At 31.2% G+C, this 13,429-nt stretch overlaps 2 protein-coding genes across 2 annotated transcripts in view; both read left to right on the top strand.

Moving 5' to 3' along the window:
• Positions 1 to 13,429, top strand: part of LOC126842387 (uncharacterized) — a 160,593-nt gene that overhangs the window by 126,941 nt on the left and 20,223 nt on the right. The gene's annotated exons all lie outside the window — the stretch shown is intronic.
• The window catches only part of LOC126842380 (annulin-like), a 39,345-nt gene that overhangs the window by 19,729 nt on the left and 6,187 nt on the right, over positions 1 to 13,429 (top strand). Inside the window, exons 3-5 of the mRNA XM_050579331.1 lie at positions 12,034 to 12,158; positions 12,800 to 12,929; positions 13,027 to 13,256. Of these exons, the coding sequence (XP_050435288.1) occupies positions 12,034 to 12,158; positions 12,800 to 12,929; positions 13,027 to 13,256 (485 nt within the window). The remainder of the gene's footprint in view (positions 1 to 12,033; positions 12,159 to 12,799; positions 12,930 to 13,026; positions 13,257 to 13,429) is intronic.

The raw sequence follows: 13,429 nt of genomic DNA, 5'->3' as shown, positions 1-13,429 counted from the left end.
CGGACGAGTGGTCGACGGCAGAAGGAAAATAATACATTAATTCACGGTTATTGTTATTATTCATTCTCGTCCGACACGTCGGTTAATCGATTCGTAGCAAACCTAGTCGATAACATCGGTTATACCTTGTAAAAAAAAAAAAAAAAAAACACATAAAGCGGTGAACGGGGGCAATGTTCAACGGGTTGTTTTTTTATACATATTAAGCAGTCGTATAAAGACTATATCAGTCGTGTACGACAGGTGTACCTGTCATTATGCGATTATTAAGTTGTTTTTCTTCTTTTTATTTCCAACGAAATTATTTCACTCCGGCCTAATACTACCGGTGCCCATCACTACCGGTCGTCGACGCGTTAATCGTGTATAAATTAATTTTCTGGTCGATTGTCTGTGTGTGTGCAGTGTGTGAACCAGTCTTAACGCTGTAACAGAAATGTTAATATAGTAATAGTAATAATAACAACAACAACCACACCGCATTATAACAAAATACACGACGTCTGATTGCAATGAGTTTATCGATTATTACACTATTGTAGTTTTTATTTTTTTAAACAATTTTGTTACATTAATATTGTAAAAACTACCAATTATTGTTTAAATTTGTGTTTTCAGTGCTTTGCACAGCGCTATCGTCTTTTTCAAACCTAAATGCTAACAAGTATACAGAGTGATTCGCCACAACAGCTATTAACCAGTCAATATCTTAAAACATTATATTAGGTGGAGTTCAGCGCAGATAGTAATAACACCCCACATCACCTTTACTGTCACTCTAAATTTCAAACTATAAAAACTTTAACTGTAAATATCCATAACTGCTTATCGACCAGTACAACATTTTCAGCAAATTATTTTTAACTAAAAAAAATATGTTTAGTACAATAATTTACTTTACTCTTTAAATTGCTCAAGTTCATAAGGTTTGAACACTTAAGGAATTAGGTTTTATTTTTTTAAAAACTGGGCCAACTATTAACTATGATTTTCAAAAAGATTAATTTAAAAAAGTCCATTATCTTGACTCGCATCAGATAAATTGTGTTTTAATAAATATGTAACTTTATTGTAATTATTATGCTTAAATAAAAAAATTATTTGAATATACTATGGTGACATATTAAATAGTATTTAGGATCCAATTTAATATTAATCAATTAAGTATTTATTTGAAATAGTATTAAATTAGTTCCGGTGTAACACAATGGTCTTGTAACTTTTACTATGAATAATATGTATAATAATTCTTATCACGACTTTGCGGTAAATATATATTTTCAAAATAGGAAAAGATGAAATTGTATTTTAAAAACATTAAAAAAACTCACAAAAATAGGTGCACAGACTAAAAATTGAAAGCCCATACAATAACCAGACGGATTTTGCTAAGACTGGACAATTTTTATTATTATTATTTTTTTTTTAAAATATCAACACAAGTCAAGTTTGCAGTTAAAAGTTAGGCAATAATAAAGTTTTTCGTGAGGACCAACCAAAGTTGCTAAATATTATTACAAACATGTTGAAAACATCAACGACGGTTAACGGATAATAATAACATGTTACCGCGGTCGTGAACGGTAACCGTAAAGATACCACGGTTCACAATGAATGAGAATAATATCCTCAATGGGGTTCACCGTGAACTCTGCTTGGAAAGGGTCACGTCCAGCATCATCATTATACATACATATTATTATGTAATGAATGCGTTTTCAACACGGTCGACGGCGGAATAATGATCTATAGAATAACGATGATATATAATCCATATTTTTCTCTCGACATGATAACTGACAAGGCATTAGAAACGCCGGACGCACACATCATACATAGCCATTCCAATATGGTAAACACATAACAGGCAGATATAAAACATATTACCTATATTATTATGTTTAACGATAATATTTAACCGAACAATATCCACTGTGGTGCGCGTTTACAAATCTGTCTTCAACTGAATTGCACATTCGCTGCGGTCAGTGTTTATATTTTTAAGGTGCAGCAGGAACGCATACAGGGCGATCCATTTAACACGTTAAAGTCGAAAGCTTGTCCTAAAACGGAACTCCTCAGAAACACTGTACAAGGCTTGTGCTAGGACTGAGTATACCAGTAATATATAATAATGAATTACAAATTTGATGAGGAATTTCTTTATATTGAGAATTTAGAGAACAATAGAAAAGACAACTTCGATAACCCTTTATTAGGTAAGCAGAAGTTATTTTATGTAGGTAGATAAGGTAAAAAGGAAGGGCACAGACTTGCATTATAGGTTCAAATATCATAATTTATTGTATTTTTGTAATAATTTAGATATTATTATTATGTCTTGCCTGTCCTGACAATGGAAGTAGCTATTATCACTACCTACTTTTTTTTGAGGCTTTCAAAATAGAAAAAAATGATTTTAAAGACCTTGATGACAAACAATTTTTTAGAATGGTATAGAATATCTAAACAATGTGTTAAAAAATTATTTATAGATTGCCAAGTAATAATGTCAAATAAACAAAAACTGTCAAATTAAATAATACAATCTCTTATCAGTTATCACACATCTTGATAACCAATGAGAACGTTGGAATCGAGGTAACCGCTTTGGTAACCCGACTAACGTTTTGTCAACTTAACAAATAGAATTTAACAATAATAATGTTATGGTGAAACTTGTTTTATCTAACCAGATGTTAAATTTTAATGACTTGTTAACTAACATTGTCTTAAGAGTGTATTGAACAATAGTTGGTGAAACCGGCTGATGGTGCTCTCAAATGAAAATTGGTTGAAACGTGTTTAATGATGCTCAAAGACACATTGGGAATAATTCAGTACCACCTATATATACTTAATTAGCTACTGTATTATCAATAATATTTATTCTGCACAATTGATGCAACTCCTAGTCTGCCCCTTATGTATTCATTTCTTATCTTCCCCGGTCACTCCACTCATTCATCTCGACTTTCTCATTTCCACTACACTCATTTTCTGTTCAGTTTTCCTATCTACTGCCCAATCATTTTTTTGTACCACCAATCTTAACTATCTTAAGTATAGTGTATGTATAAAATTAACTTTTTAAATTGAGAATAATTTGATGCTGAACACTTTGACTGGTCGACGACCGGTTTTGGATAGTAATTACTCTTAGAATTTGAAATATTTAAGATGGCAAAATTAGCCAACCCGCCTCTGGTTACAAACAAACCAGCTTAGTTAGCTCAACACATTTGAATATGATTTAAGTTGGTAATAACAATAGCGAAGTCGTTGGTCGAGTGTTGATAGTGTGAATACAATATTGCCGGCGGTTTAACATAATATAAGATGTGCGCACCAGCAGCTAGTTATGGCCGAATAAACCTGATGGTGTGTTGGCCAATAAGTATGTACACACGATAGCCGTCTTAACCGTCTCGGACCTGTTGCACACAATGATAACGATAATAATAAATAATGATATCCTACACGATATGATATTATTATAAATTATGCTCGGCTAGTTCGGTGGACCTCACGCCATTATTTAGCAACGAACCGTGTGCTTAGGATGTACCTAGGTGCGCTCAGCGGGGTACACTTACACACACAACGGTGGTTTTTCAAGGACAACTAATAATGGTCGAGGATAACTCACTGTTAAGTGTGCAATAGTCCATTTCGCCGGTCTCCATAAATGGGATCTACAGGGTGATTGGTTAATCACAAGTCGAAAACTTGAAAAAAGAAGTATTGAAAAATATACGATTAGATTGTTGTTGGACAATGATGTGTTTTTTATTTTTACCCAAGATATTATCTTCTTAGTAACCAAGTGAACCGATTTCTTAAACCTCACAATCGTGTTCAACCCTTTTCTCTTTTTAAAGTAAGAAAAACGCCCAAAAAATGTACTTATTTTTAATAAAAATAATCGGATTGATTTCAAATTCGAGTGAAACATTAAAAAAATAAAGTGCTATCGATATACTTAAAAATATATATCAAAAATCCTATCTTCTGGAAGGGGTGGCAACATTTGGGACTGAGCGCATGCAATTTAGACTGAAGATAATCTAGCTAATTAATATCTCTACAATAAGCAAAACTTGTGATAAGGGATGTTGAGTTCGTTAAATATCTAGATTATAATATTAATAAACAATAATATAAAAATTATAGATTATAACAACTAAACAAAAAATTAATAAAATTAGAATAAAAGAGATAGAAAAATAGTATAAGATATCAAACTTACCAGTTTTTAATGTTGTTTAGATCTAGTGATTGTAGGTATACATCTAATTAATTGATTTTGGCTTAATATTTTAATATGACTTAAATTGATATTAAATGTTCTGCAGAATTTAAATAATAATCGAGACAATATTATATTTGTTGACATTTCAAAATCTCAAGTCCATGATGGTTTAACACACATAATCTGCCGGTTTCACCAACTGTTGTTAAATACACTCTCGACACAATGTTAGTTAACAATTCATTTAAATTTAACATCTGGTTAAATGAAAAAAGCTTCACCATAACATTATTATTGTTAAATTCTATTTGTTAAGTTAACAAAACGTTAGTTGGGTTACCAAAGCGGTTACCTCGATTCCAACGTTCTCATTGGTTATCAAGATGTGTGATAACTGATAAGAGATTGTATTATTTAATTTGTCAGCTTGTTATTATTTAGCGTTTTATTTTACTTTTTTTTAACGTTTCGGTTTATTTATAAATCATTTTTTAACACATTGTTTACATAGTCTATACCTTTCTAAAAATGTTTGATCATCAAGTTCATTAAAATCATTTTTTCCTATTTTGAAGGCCTAAAAAATGTAGGTAGTGATAAGAATTATATCCATTGTCAGGGCAGGCAAGACAAAATAATAATATCTGAATTACAAAATACAATAAATTATGATATTTGAACCTATAATACAAGTCTGTGCCATTTCTTTGTACCTAATCATAAATTAACTTCTGCTTACCTAACAAAGAGTTATCGAAGTTGGTCTTTTCTACTATTCTTTAAATACTCAATATAAAGAAGTTCCTCGTGTAATTCATTATTATATATTACTAGTATACTCGGTCAACAAAAATTATAAAACAATTTCTGAACTATAACAATATAAATATTATATGTAAGTACTGCAATACATTTAACAAGCCAAATTCGGGTGATTAATTTAACAATCGTTTTAACAATGTGTTAAGGCTAACAAATCTCGATGAAACCCAATTTTCACTAACTAGTTAGATAAACTATGTAAATATAACTATTAACAATAAAGTTAAATTCTCAACAAATGTTGGTGAAACGGGCTGACGGGACGAAGCCGTTATATTTATATATATATATATACATTGAAAACGTATCGAATCCGGGCAAACTAAAATTACTCATAATCGACCGATTGTACATAGTTTTAGTGAATCACCCTGTATATACCTAAGTATACATAATATGTCTTGTACGTTTATTTACACATGCAATCCGGACACGTTTTGTCAGCAAACTCTGTGAGGTCATGCGTGTGAGATCATTTGCCACATATTATTATTTTTTAACGGTGTTCCCTGGAGTGTAGAATTTACCGGTGGTGACGAGCAAGGGGTAAGGTCCTCGGCGGGGGTGGAATATTATGTGTGAGAAACATTATGTATTACCTATTATTATTTTGTGTACCGTTGTTCGGCTACACGCAGAGTTGTCGGTCGACCGGCTCCCGGTATTTGGTGTGAAGGGTTAAGGCGGTCGAGAAGAGAAGAGAAGAGATAAACATTAACAATAACAATAAAAGATGCGCAAGTGCACAACACCGTACCTGCGTTTTGTCCGGTTCCACGTTTACCGTAAAGGTAATAATAATATATTATTATAATAATATGTTGTTATTCGAACACACACACCACAATGTTTTGAAACATTTTTTTCTTTTCCTTTTTTTTTTTTGTCCTTATCCTTTCGTCCCAAGGCCTATATTAGCACCGGCCAACGCGGACCGTGACTATTCTATACAAAAAAAAAAATACAAAACACTGCAAGTAACACAAAATAATAAATACAAAGGTCCGTTTCGGATTAACCCCAAAATTTTGTCAAACCAACTCATCGCGGTCAGTTCACGCCGAGCGAAACGAAACGCTAAGTTATTTATTTAGTTTCTTTTTTTTTTTTGATACCAAACGTTTCCCACACACACACACGAGTTCCTTATACAAAAATGCAGTTTTAATATGTCAAAATATTTACCTTTTTTTTTTTTTGCTTTGTCCACAGTCCTATCGACTTTTGAAACTTAAACGAGATTGTGTAACGTTTGGTAAAGTTCAACGGTTACCTCTCTCCACCCCTCCACCAGTCTTAAGTTTTACATTTTAATATCTCTAGAATATTATAGATACAACTACATAATAGATATTCAGACGATTTGACCAACATTTGTTAAGTATTTAACTTATTGTTAATTATATTTAACAACTAGTTAGTGAAATTTGGGTTTCATCGAGATTTGTTCGCCTTAACACATTGTTAAAAAGGTTGTGAAATTCAGCTTGTTAAAAAATTAATCGGCATGTTAAAGTGCATTGTAGTACTTATATTTATCTACTATTAATATTATTATAGTTTAGAAATTGTTTTATAATTTTTGTTGACTGAGTATACCTACTAGTAATATACAATAATGAATTATACATTAGATGAGGAATTTCTTTATACTGAGTGCTTAGAGAACAATAGAAATTACAACTTTGTTAACCTTTTATGAGGTAAGCAGAAGTTATTTTATGTAGGTAGGTTAAGTAAAAAGGAATGGCACAGACTTGCATTATAGGTTCAAATATCATAATTTATTGTATTTTGTAATTTAGATATTATAATTATCTTTCCTGTCCTGACAATGGAAATAATTCTTATCACTACCTACTTTTTTTTAGCCTTCAAAATAGAAAAAATTATTTTAATGACCTTGATGAGAAGCTATTTTTCAAAAGGTATAGACTATCTAAACAATGTGTTAAAAAATTATATCTAAATTATTTATATATGAATCGAAACGTTAAAAGAAAGTAAAACAAAATGCCAAATAATATCAAACTGTCAAATTAAATAATACAATCTCTTATGAGTTATCACATAACTTGATAACCAATGAGAACGTTGGAATCGAGGTAACCGCTTTGGTAACCCAACTGACGTTTTGTCAACTTAACAAATAGAATTTAACGTTAATAATGTTATGGTTAAACTTATTTCATTTAACCAGATGTTAAATTTAAATGAATTGTAAACTAACATTGTGTATTTAACAATAGTTGGTGAAACCGGCTGATTATGTGTGTTAAACCATTATGGACTTGAGATTTTCAAATGGCAACAAATATAATATTGTCTCGATTATTATTAAAACTCTGCTAATTGATAAATATAATTAACAACAAGTTACCTAAATCCTTAAAATGTTGATGAAATCAGCTGATTGAATTTTACAAGGCAAGTTTACTATCTTATGAAATACCACTTTAGATGGTTTTTTTTACATTTAAAAAAACCGACAACTCATAATTATATTAAATCACAATTGCTAATGTGATAATTTACCGTCGAATACCAATGTAATTGTAATGTAGTCGTCGAAGCCCTATCCGTACGCGAATAATTTATGTTTGTTGTAATTTATTATGAAATGCAAATGGTATTTCTTATTTATATGTACAGGTCATGGTATAATAATCTTATCCAGCGTAACGAGGCTGGAATGAAAAATTAAATAATAATTGTCGATAGAAAATATTTCAAGTATATGAACATAATAATATGTCTGGGGATTTTAATAGAAACGAAATGACTATCGGTTTTAATCAATCGATGAAAAACGTGCAATCATTCTTAACTTGCTTTTTACAGCGTTAAGCCTATTTCAATTAATATCAAAATCTCAATACTAAATGCCCGTGACTAAAAAAAAACAAGTAAAAACTTTATTTTATTTATAAAGTTATTCTGACATATAAGTCATCATGACCTGCACACACACAATGTTATTATTCAAGTTTTCATATTTTTACATTTATAAATACATAATAATTATTATAAGTTAAATTATTTCTACTTAAATTTTCTTTAGTATTGGTTTTTTGTTTATTTGATTGATCCAGTTGTCTCTAGAGGGACCTATCTTGAGGCTATGTATCCTGTGTGTTAGTTGAGTAGTTGGTTTTTTCGGTTTTATCGATTTTCTTTTTCAGTTTTTACTTTTTAATAACTCTTTCTTGCACACGGATTCCATTATTCAGTTTAGCCATAATAAAATAATCAATTAGGCCAAACTCTGTCATTGTCCAATACTATTATTATTCGGAAAACATTCCAAATGTAACTGGACAACTATTATGTTAATCTATTTTCAAAATTTTACTTTTAGTCGACCCACCCGTTTGTGATTGTTATCTAAATAATTATTTAATTTATAAAAAAAACAAAGATATCGACTAATCGTTGTCTATATAATTGTTTGGCTAAACTAAGTAATTTAATTGCATTTTTGTATGTTTTTTTACTTATCAAAATAGTTTATCTACACGAATCGTCCATTAACTCCCAGTCGGTACAATTCATATTTAATAATGGTTTATTATGTAGAAAACTAGTTCAACAATTAGTGCATCTTTAATTGGTTTACTGAAATAAAGTACTCAAATACTAAATTATTTTCAACTATGTAGCCTAAACATATATGTCAAATAAAGCTATTAGATTTACATTGGTACGGTTTTGTATATTTGAGCTTTAATGTACTACACTTTTGGCACAAGAACCAAAATACTTAAAGCATAGCATATTTTTTATCACTCAATCCGAGTCTGACTTTAGATGTTCCCAGCACGACCTGTTTTTTTTTTGTTAAATGGCCTCTAATGTTGTTGACTACTTGGAAAAAACAGCATTTTTAAAATTGTTTTTGTGATTTTAAAAAAAATTCTTCTTTACCAGTTATGAATTTTGCAAAAAACCTGAAATCACTTTTTAGAAAACTATTTAAACTTTGGAGTGGATTTAAAAAAAACAACAAATAATGTGATAGAGAAAGTCTAAGGTTTGATCCAGATTTAACAAGAAGTAGTTCATGTACCTGGTGATTGGTTAACTATGACCCAGTCAATATTTCAGAAGACATAAGAATTTTTTTAAATTGTTTCTTTTTATACTTTTATAGTTAATAGTTTATCCAATTTGTATACATTTTTCAAAAGTATATCCCTGTCGTTGTGTGTTGTCATCTTATAAACTTATGCTTTTGAAATAGTATGAAATATGTTCAATTAGCTTGTTAATTTATGGATTATTACGTTTAAAGATATTTAAGTTTAAAACTTTTTATACTTTGGTTCTTGTTAAAAAAATGGTTAAATGTTGCATTATTGCTGTTTTTCAAAAAAATATCGACAATTTGATAGTAAATTAAATATTTTATAATATATTATAATTATATTTGTACCATTTTCTGTGAGGGCTTGCACATGAAATATTAGTAAAAAAACAACCCTCTGAAAAACAATGAAATTATTACACTCATAAATTGCTACAAAATTGTCCACTTTACTTGTATGTGTTATTTATTTTCAAATAAAGCCTAAAAAACACGTTTTCACGGGTTGTTAAGTGTGTTTAATAATAATGTAAATATTTAAAAAAATAAATAAATAGGATTAAAACGTTAAATTTTTACTCTTTATCGCCTATGAACATACAAATCTAATTAAAAATTAAAATAATCTTCGATGGTACTCGATGATGCCCATCCTTCCTGTTTTAACGAAACCGATATGGTGTTATTATACAACATTATTATAGCCAAGGAGAAAAAAAAATAAAGATAAAACTGACTTTTTTTTTTTGTTATTTAACGGCTATTATTATTATTATCCACTACTCACACATCTTCTATACTAGCATAATAAATTATACTGTATGATAATATAAAAAACACATAATTTGAATACCTGAAAACTTAGATGTTGACGTTTATGAAATTTATGCGTTTTTCCACTAGTTTTGACTGGGTTGTGTTTTTTTTAATATATTTTTTTTTTATGCGATCCAATATTATATTATATTCCACGCCGTTTTAATCCTCGAGTTACAGAAATATAATATATTTTTTTTTTTTTATGACAAATTACCAAAAGGTTTGTCATCGTCGCTATTCCGTGTGTGTGTGTTTGTTCAGCTTAAACGATTCGATGAACTCCTATTGTGAAGTATGAAATATTATAATACGGTACCCACTCTTATATTATTATTATGATAATAACAATAACAACCGTGTACAAACCTAGGTAGCGTACCTATTTTGAAATCCGGTTTTCGGTAAAAACCGTTTGTCTCATAATTTTCTTCTTTTTTTTTTTTTTTAAGTGTCTTAAACTCTTTTTTACAGCTGCCCACAAACGACATTGTTGTATAGGGTGTACAGGCTTAACCAGTACCCTGTCGATATTATGTCAAACGACGTTGATTGGATTTTTTTTACTAATTAGCTAGCTCGAATTCGACATCACTTTTATAGGCACTATCCCACGCCATATTTTATTAAATCCCTAATAATTAAGCATTATTAAAAATATAACCTATGTTGTATTGGATTAACTTTCTTAGTTGAAACAAATTTGCTGAAAAAAATATTTACGGCAACTAGTTTTGTGTAATCACTTTTAAGTTTAAAATTTAGGACTGTAGGCAAATTCAAGAATGAACTGGTTAGCAACTAATAGAAATTTTCGGCCAATTATTCTTAAATTAAAATCAAATAAATTGTTAAAAATCTCTTTTTGGCAAGCATAGCAAGGTGGACAATTTTGGTAGGAATTTATGAGTCTAATAATTTCATCGATTTTCAAAGGGTTTTTTTTTACTAATATTTCATGTGCAAGGCCTTTACAAAAAAAGGTACAAATATTACTAAAATAAATTATAAATTTAGTTTATTATCAAATTGTCGATATTATTTTGAAGTACGGCAATAATGCAAAATTTGACCAATTTTTTTAAACAAGAACCAAAGTATAAAAAAAGTTATAAACTTTAAATTTCTTTAAACGTAATAATCCAAAAATTAACAAGTCAATTGAACATATGTCATACTATTTCAAAAGCATAAGTTTATAAGGTGACAACACACAACGACAGGGTTATACTTTTGAAAAATGTACACAAATTGGATAAACTATTAACTATAAAAATATAAAAAGAAACAATTTAAAAAAATGTATAATGTCTTCTGAAATATTGAATGGATCATAGTTAACCAATCACCAGGTACATGGACTACTTCTTGTTGAATCTGGATCAAGCCTCAGACTTTCTCTATGACGTTAATCGTTTTTTTTTTAAATCCACACTAAAGTTTAAATAGTTTTCTTTAAAGTGGTTCAGGTTTTTTTGCAAAGTTCATAACCGACAACATAGAATTGGTTTTACCACAAAGAAAATAAGAAAATTCTGTTTTTTGCAAGTAGTCAACAACATTAAAGGACACTTAAGAAAACCCTGTCTTGCTGGGAAACATCTGAGGTCAGATTCTGATTGAGCGATACAAAATATGCTTTAAGTATTTTGGTTCTTGTTCATTAAGTGTAGTACATAATTTTAGTCAATAAATACAAATAAGGCGACAGTGCTGCCAACACGATAGTATGAATAGTTTAAGTAAATTACAGCTGTTGCAAGCAATTTGTCCGGTATTCTGTTCGGTGGTGAAATGAAACAAATTATTACTTAAAAGGTCAGGTCATCTTGGAGTGACTTTAAAATCTAATTGAAGGCATCCGGTTTTTTTATTACACGGTTGAGCATCTTTTATAGCTATCCGTGTACGCGGACACCTGTCCGGCCAATATTATCTTTAATTAACATCACCTTACAAGACAATTCCTGTGTTTTTACTTTCCCAGCTCGACTTTAAGATTGTGGGGAAATTGTTGTATCCCTTTTCTAATTTTTACTAATTCGTGCGTTGTACGCAGGTGCGGATAAACCAAATTTCGGACACGGTACGTTGGCAGTCGTGCCTTTGTTGCGGAAACCGACAAACGATTTGAACTGGTCGGCTTACGTGCTGGAAGTCAACGAACAACAACTCAAAGTAAAAGTAAGTCGTGTTAAACTTCTATACCGTTGAAAATCCTACCATTGTCGGTCCTAGTAACACAGAGTAAACAGAAGAGCATCTTCGAAGCTTATCAGATAAGGATCAGACGTATTGAGAAATAGACAGTGATGCCATAATGCAGATATTTTTTTTTCCCTTTGATTTATGGCTACACTGTTATCGAGTTAACAGTTCAGCCTGAAAGAACGAATATGAGAATGCCAGCACTGTCCATTTCTGATGTCAAGTTCGGAAATGATTTTATATCTTCCAATAAGAGCCCATGAAAAAATTATTTAGTTTCTCTTCTGTTTTAGTACCACCAGAGATTAGATAAAACCATACGGGATCATTTACTGATAACCGAAACCCTGCTCGACTTACAATCAGTGTGACCACATTCTAGAAATTAAATTATTGTATACATATATAATATGTTATGAAATCATTTTTAGTGATTTTCTACAATAAGATGTCAATTTTTTACAATTTGTTTTGTGTTTAACCCCCCCCCCCCCCATTCAACTTAGTTTTTTTTAATAGCAAGTTAAACGGTAACGCATATATTTCATTAATTATTTAAATTGAGAATAAGGTTGACTAACTATGTTGATTAATCACTAATGTCTGATGGTCGACAGATTATGCCGTCGGTGACCTGTATCGTGGGAAGATGGTTTGTGGACATCGACACCAAGTTCAAACGGGACGTTTCCTACAACTACAGCCACCGGAATCCGATCTACATAATTTTCAACCCTTGGGTTCAAGGTGAGAGCGCGCAGACATTGCGGAAACGTTTTTGGTTCGAGCAGCTCTCGTTGAGCTGTGGAATATATTTGGCCCGTTTTTTGGTTTTGCCCCGCAGACGAGGACGTGTACCTGAAGGACGACAAACACAGGGAGGAGTACGTGCTGAACGAAGACGGATTGATGTGGCGCGGCAGTTACAACCGGATGAAGGAGGTCGTGTGGAAGTACGGGCAATTCGACAAGGACGTGCTCGACTGCTGTTTGTATTTATTGCTCAAAGTGGGAAAGCTGTCGTTTTCCAGCTGCAACGACCCCGTGATCGTGAGCAGGGTCCTCTCGGCGGCCGTAAGCCCACAACCCTTATACCTATCTATTGTTACATCCCTCGGGACTCACTTGCTCCTCCTTTGGTTTCGCGCCGCACAGACCCGACAATAAATTACAGTGTGTCCTAAAAAGAGTGGTGGGGTTTCGAACGGCTGTAGGTTGTGAAGTATTGGACTTACAGCGCTCTGGCA

Source organism: Adelges cooleyi, unplaced genomic scaffold (genome assembly GCF_023614345.1).
Source record: "Adelges cooleyi isolate 19-005CV unplaced genomic scaffold, UGA_ACOO_1.1 ACOO_flye_CR_arks_rails_tigmint_CR_PRNA_519, whole genome shotgun sequence".
In the NCBI taxonomy this organism is placed as follows: Eukaryota; Metazoa; Arthropoda; class Insecta; order Hemiptera; family Adelgidae; genus Adelges; species Adelges cooleyi.
This window is presented reverse-complemented; position numbering and strand designations above follow the sequence as displayed.